Source organism: Pyrus communis, chromosome 12 (genome assembly GCF_041283825.1).
Source record: "Pyrus communis isolate YQ-2024b chromosome 12, ASM4128382v1, whole genome shotgun sequence".
Taxonomy (NCBI): domain Eukaryota; kingdom Viridiplantae; phylum Streptophyta; class Magnoliopsida; order Rosales; family Rosaceae; genus Pyrus; species Pyrus communis.
Window position 1 is genome coordinate 9,180,833 of NC_142576.1, and position 6,911 is coordinate 9,187,743.

Below are 6,911 nucleotides of genomic sequence, written 5' to 3' on the forward strand. Positions count from 1 at the left end.
ACACAAATTTTATCAAGAAATTAGCGTCGTTTTCACGAGAAACTAACAGAACATATGCGTTGAAAAACCCTTATTCTATTTCCACGAAACGTCGAGAAAAATATGGTTTTTGTTATGTAGAAGCAAATGGAACAGCTATCAGAAATACCATTAAGCAGACTGATGGAGCAATTTTGTTTTGGTGGGGAAGTTCAACCGACCACAGAAAATGATGAAAATAGAAAGAAGCGTGAAACACCGGAAGTTTGGAACCCTGATCTTCCAGAAAGTCAAGATCCCAGAAGTGGGCTTCCTGAATCCTTGTGCTCTTCGCTTGTCTTTTACTCAAGTCAATGTCTTCTTTCTTTGCTTTTTATCCTAATCAACCCACTCTCAATTTTTCATTATACCAACAATACCTATCCAATGTTCGTCATTTTGTCACCTCATATTGTAATGCTTTGCCAGTTATGAGTACCAACTAATTTTTGATCTAGCGATATTTTCTTATACAAAGAATAGTATTGTAGAAGGGAAGGAGGAGTTAAACTTAACACTTCGTCTTCGAGTGCAGTGCAGTGATAAATGTTCTGGCTATCTAAGCTGTAAGCCCCTTTTAATGATATGATTTGTGTTTGGAATGTTGAAGAAGTGGATCGATTACGCAAAATTTGTTATATGTTTTGCTTGTCAAGCCCTTATTAGCAAAAGTCGTAGAAAAACTTACTTGTTCTATGCTTCAAACCTTTTTTTTTTTTTTTCATCACATGACTAATCACGTCCAACAGGATCCTCTTCGGATCCCTTTCGTGAGGATCCTGGAGATCGTGAATCGTATTCGTTCATCGTATATCGTGCAGTCAGTTTTTGTCAGGTACAATTTGTGTTTAATTTTGAATAAAATAATTTAAAATAATTTTTTATCATACGATATAAGATGAACAGACATGATTCATGAATCTCCGAAATTCTTATGAAGAAAATCGGACTATGATACGGAATTTAATCACAGTAATGAAAAACTGAAAAGTATGAAACATGCTGCATCAGAGATACTCCACGTATAGAGGTCATGGATGGTCAATGACCATATTTTGATGACAACGTGGTGAAGAACGATTGGTCAATGTCCAAAACCAAGTAAGAATCTAAGTGGAAAGGAGTGGTAAAAAATGAGCTGTCTTGCAATGAAGCCGGCTTCTCCTTTGGCTGCACAGTAAAGTGGCTAAAAACAATGGAAAGGATCCACTTCGGATCCCTTCTACCTAATCTTTCTCATCAAATAATTCGGACTTTTGAAATTTGATCCAACAATTAAAAATACGGATCCATTTTAAAAGTTATAATAACTTTAGCCGTTAGATCAAATTTTAAGAGTTCGGATTGTTTGATGAGGAGAATTAGGTGAAAGGGATCTGGAGAGGACCCCTTTCCAAAAATAATACTATTCATAATTATAACTTTGCAAAAAATTATTTTTAAATAAACAATGTTATACTATACTTATATACTATTTTTAATTAAATGAGCTAAACATAGTTTCTCAAGAATTTATCAGTTTTAAGTTTATATTTTACATTTATTGGTTAATTTAATTAAATTACTTTTGAATGTTTTCAAATTTAGTCTTTGAATTTAAATAAATTATTACAACTGAGGAGATGGACCCCAACAAGGAGCTAAGAGGGGCTACATTTGACCAACCTGATGTTTCTTTGACCAAATAATGGCATGTGGGCTCCATAAAATTAGAGAGCTACTAGACTCACCACGTTGTCTTATTTTTCCACCCACATTATAATCCCACCATCTTAAAAAATTAAAAAAAATTAAAATGCTGTTTCCCCACCCACTATTATTCCCAAAATAACCCTTAATATATACATACAAATAATATGTAAATGAAAACCATTAAGGTCTGCCAATTTAAATGGAAACAACAGAGGTATCCAAATTCAAAAGATTTCGACAACAACATATTAAAAAATACGATGGACAAATTCAAATGACCTACACACAAATTATTCTTCTACCTTTTCAATGGAAACATAATCTTATACCTCTTCCGTAGAAGCGTCATCTTCTACCTATTCAATGAAAAAGTCATCTTCTAAGTCTATTGATATTTTTTTACTTTCTCTAAATAAAAGGAGATGAAAATATGAGTTAGGGTTTAAGGTAGACAAATCGTCTCCCACGCCCAACTTTTTCTTTTTTTTTTTTAATTTAAATTAAGCAAAACAAGATAAATAATATCCTTATCAATCTTTTTGCAAATGGACAAATTTGTAATTAAAAATTTTCATTAAAAGGTGGGTGGAAAAATAAGACATTGGGATATGAATAACATCACTCTAAAATTTTGCACCTTTGATGTAATGAAAAACACTATAGTCTCATTATCCAAAAAATAAAAAATAAAAAATTATAGCCCAATCATCTGTTGAAAATGATTTTTTAAATAAATCAAATATTTTTTAATTTTTAAACTTTTAATCCTGGAGATGTCTAACGTCCACCCGTTCTTGTTCTCCGTCCATCCTCTAGGGAATCTGTCAACACCACCTTTTTGCAAATAGTTGAATTTAACCGGAACTCCACTCACTCAACCGTCCAATTTTTGGGCTCTTCTTTTCACACTTCAAACTTTCATACTTTCTAAATGTGCAGGAAAGAAATTCTGCTCTGAGTTCTAACAAACCCCAACTGCCCAAAACCAGTAAGTTCATTATTTTGTTTCATAAAGTTCAATTTTTTTTTAAAAAAAAAAACTTTAATTAGTGACCTTTTTGGTATATACATAGTTTATAACTTTTGCTGGATGGCTAGATATGCAACTAGGCATTATATATATTTGATTTCACACTGCATGTGCAAAGACAGTTTCAACTTTGCTTAATTTTAACTTTTGTTCTGTTCTTTTTGCCCTCTTGTAATGATGTTTGGATTTTGCAAAGAAATGTGTATATAAACTAAGAGGAGAGAGAGAGAGAGAGTGTTAAACAATTGGGGTTTAATTTATTTGAATTATTTTTTGGGTGCGGGAGGAAGATGTCAGGGTGTGTGTTATGGGTATCAAGGAATCAAATTTACAGATTTCCCACGTGCAAACTCATGGAATCATCTGAATTATCTTATCCTCCTCTAATCATTCATAAAATTTGATCTTCTAGGTTGCCTAGCTTGACTTTTGGTCTTCCTTGGTGAAAAGGGAAGAAAACCTTCAAAGTCTAAACATACAGGATTGGTACTGAACACAATGGCAGCTCCAGTGAGGCAGCAAAGCTTTGTTGGGAAGAAGATGACTAAGCAGTTGACGGGAAAGCGCGAAGACGGGCCCTTTCATTTGGCAGCAAGAGAAGGAGATTTGGGATTGGTTGTAGAAATCTTGTCTAACTGTGGGGAGGCAGAGCTGAATGAACTTTTGTCGAAACAGAATCACATGGGGGAAACCGCCTTGTATCTGGCGGCTGATTGTGGATATGTTGATTTGGTTAAGGAAATGATGAAGTACTATGATGTTGGTTCAGCTGGTATCAAAGCTCGAAATGGCTGTGATGCATTTCACATTGCTTCCAAGCAAGGGCACTTGGGTGAGTGAGTCTCTATCGATGTTTCAAACTTTCGTTAACCTTAACTGTGATTGTTCCCTTAATTGACATGACGTTAAATCCTTATTGTTATGTATAAACTTGGACTGCATACTGTAATCACAGTGGAAGAATCCGGTTTCTTGCGTAAAGTGCGTTACCTCATTTGATTTGTGAGTTCTTTAGGAGACTAGGAAGGTTTTGTGAACAATGATTGAACTTGATAAGATGTCATTTATCGAGCGGATAATCTTAAATTTTTCTTCTTTTACTGTGGTTCAGAGGTACTGAAGGTCCTCATGGAGGCGATTCCAGAACTTTCAATGACCGTTGATCGCACAAACACCACAGCATTGCACATCGCTGCAGCACAGGGACACACAGAAGTAGTAAGTTTTCTTTTGGAGACTGGTTGCAGTTTGGTGGCCATTGCAAGAAGCAATGGGAAAACTGCCTTGCATTCTGCAGCAAGGAAAGGGCATTTGGAGGTGATCCAGGCCCTCTTGAGCAAAGATACCGGAATTGCATTAAGAAGAGATAATAAGGGCCAGACAGCTCTCCATATGGCAGTTAAGGGACAGAATGTCGAATTGGTGGGTGAGCTAGCGAAGGCAGATCCTTCGTTGATAAACGTGGTAGATAACAAGGGAAACACTGCCTTGCACGTGGCAACAGGGAAGGGTCACGCTCAGGTAATGAAATTTTTTAATTTGATTTATAATATGCAAATGAAAATCAAACCTTTTTTAAGATCTCAAATGGATTTATGCGTGTTACTGAGTTTTCGGTCATCGCTTAAAGTTGAATGATCATGAATGTGTTGTTCAGTTAGGCTATGGAATGTTAATTGAATGAATCATATATCTAAGCCCCTGAGATTGGACTTTTGCAGATTGTTCGAACGCTGTTAAGTCATAAGGGAGTGGCGAAAACCATCATTAACAGATCTGGAGAATCTGTTTTTGACACTGCTGAGAAATCTGGGCACACAAAGATTGCTACCATTCTGGCAGAGCATGGGATTCAAAGTGCCAAATCCATGAAGCCGCCAACTATGAACCCAAATCGAGAACTCAAACAAACTGTAAGCGAAATAAAACATGAGGTGCATGATCAGCTTAAGCAAACGAGACAAACACGAAAGCAAGTGCATGGAATGGTAAAGCAGCTCAGTAAAATGCATTTGGATGGGCTTAACAATGCAATAAACTCCACCACAGTTGTGGCTGTACTCATTGCCACTGTCGCCTTTGCTGCAATCTTCACTGTCCCGGGCCAATACCCTGACCCCAAGAAACCTCTTCCTGGTGGATTCTCTCCTGGAGAAGCAAACATTGGCCCCAAACCTGAGTTCGTAGTCTTCTTCATCTTTGACTCTTTTGCTCTCTTCATATCGTTGGCTGTTGTGGTGGTTCAAACTTCTATTGTTGTCGTAGAGAGGGAGGCAAAAGAGAAGATGATGTCAGTCATAAACAAGCTCATGTGGATGGCTTGTGTGATGATTTCGGTTTCATTTCTTGCACTGTCATATATAATTGTTGGAAAAGAAGAGAAATGGCTGGCTATTGGAGTGACAGCTATAGGGACAGTGATCATGGGAATGACATTTGGAACAATGTGTTATTGGATGGTTGTGCAGCACGTTGAAGCTTCTAAACGTCGTCGCAGCCTTCGGAGATCATCGATGAGCACACACTCACACTCACTCTCGTGCTCGCACTCTCACTCACCCTCTTTCTCGGTGATTTCGGATTCAGAGCTTTTGAACACTGAGTATAAGAGTAAGAAAGTTTATGCAATTTGACATGAATTGATCTTACTTATAAATTGCCTGGCTCCAAATTCCATTTTTGGGCCCTTATGTATATATATGATGTAATGTACTCTGAAGTATTCTCAAACAGTGGCCGAACTCACTAGAGTCGTTTTCCCAATGAGATGTGCTTATAATTTTGTATCAAATGCCCATGACCACTAGCTTTTTTGAGGTCTGTCATGTAGTTTTTGAGTTGGATGTAGCAAGAACATGTAATGTAGTGGCTCAGTCACTAGCTAGGTTTTCATTGACAAGATTGCCTCATGATTTCGTTGAGAAACTCGAATTTCTCTCAAATATTTTAGAGCACAACTTAGTGCCAAAATGACTAGAATGTGGAATCCGGATCCTTGCTGGATCCTCTTTGTGAGGATTCTGAAGATCCGTGAATTATATTCGTTCATCGTATATCGTGCAGTTAGAAATCATTTTAAATATTTTTATTTAAAATTAAATACAAACAGTACTTGACAAAAATTGATCGCACGATGTACGATAAACGTACACGATTTACAAATCTCCAGATCCTCACCAAAAGATCTGGAGAGGATCCTGTTGGTAGAATGTGGAGTGAACAGACTCTCTCACACTGTGTCAACTATGTATATGACTAATGTACCACTGATACATGGGTTTGATGTACACTGGCGTCATTCATCATACGACTGCGGTTGTGAAACTTTGTACCAACTTTATTTTTATTTTTGTGTTAGAGATAGAGGAGATATACATCGAGTAAATGAATGATACAAAAGAGTCGAGTAATGATCGAGTAAGAGAGAAATGAAATTTTATTTTCTGTTTAATCTTGTCACGTATGGGCTGTGTTGGTCTTTTATGCTTCATCTGTCGTGCTTTCATAACAGCCATTAGATGAAGAATAAACGGCCAAGATGGATGTTGTTCCGCAGAATGTCTCTCTGCCACGTCTTTGCATTCGAACACGATCCACTACATCAACTGGTTGGATTGTGTATGGCCACAGTTGCACTGCTCGAGCAATCGTCTTTGTTTTCATCTGGGCTTTTGAAGGAAATTGAAGGTGGTGACGGATCGATGATAGGATTTAAAAATTAGGTTGTGCTGGGAAATATTTCAAACTGGGAAAGATGATAGGTTTTGCTGGGAATCGATAATAGGATTTGCTGGGAACCCAAAGATTTCATCTGTGCAATTTTTTTATTTTATTTTTTATTTTTTATTTTTTTGGAAATTAGGTTTTGTTCTAATTTGGGGGGTTTTTATTTTGAAGATAGGATTTGAAAAGTATTTGGATTTCTAGATAATTACATTGAATTCATATCTAGTATTGTACCAAACAAAGTATAAATAATATGGTCATTATCCGATACTGCACCAAACGTCCGATTAATTTAGTCAGTATTATACAATGATTATTTATTCTATTCGATTGAAATAATCAGTACAATCCGAACTGCCAAACGAGACCTTAGTATCTCTCTCTATTCTGTTGATTTTTTTTTTATTTGTTCAATCTAAAGATCGTACGAGAATAATAGAGTGCA

General features: G+C 36.5%; 1 protein-coding gene across 1 annotated transcript; it reads left to right on the forward strand.

The window, feature by feature from the left end:
• The first annotated feature begins 2,473 nt into the window (after positions 1 to 2,473).
• On the forward strand, positions 2,474 to 5,531 carry LOC137745675 (ankyrin repeat-containing protein At5g02620). The gene is made up of 4 exons (XM_068485672.2): positions 2,474 to 2,698; positions 3,153 to 3,572; positions 3,852 to 4,261; positions 4,462 to 5,531. The coding sequence occupies exons 2-4, from the start codon at positions 3,239 to 3,241 to the stop codon at positions 5,371 to 5,373; spliced, it is 1,656 nt and encodes a 551-aa protein (XP_068341773.2). The 5' UTR covers positions 2,474 to 2,698; positions 3,153 to 3,238; the 3' UTR covers positions 5,374 to 5,531.
• The last annotated feature ends 1,380 nt before the right edge of the window (positions 5,532 to 6,911 follow it).

Bases quoted from the DNA above. Each gene is read 5' to 3' on its own strand.
- LOC137745675 (XM_068485672.2), top strand. From the start codon at position 3,239: ATGGCAGCTCCAGTGAGGCAGCAAAGCTTTGTTGGGAAGAAGATGACT. The intron at 3,573-3,851 runs GTGAGTGAGTCT...ACTGTGGTTCAG, and splicing joins TTCCAAGCAAGGGCACTTGG to AGGTACTGAAGGTCCTCATG. The intron at 4,262-4,461 runs GTAATGAAATTT...GGACTTTTGCAG, and splicing joins CAGGGAAGGGTCACGCTCAG to ATTGTTCGAACGCTGTTAAG.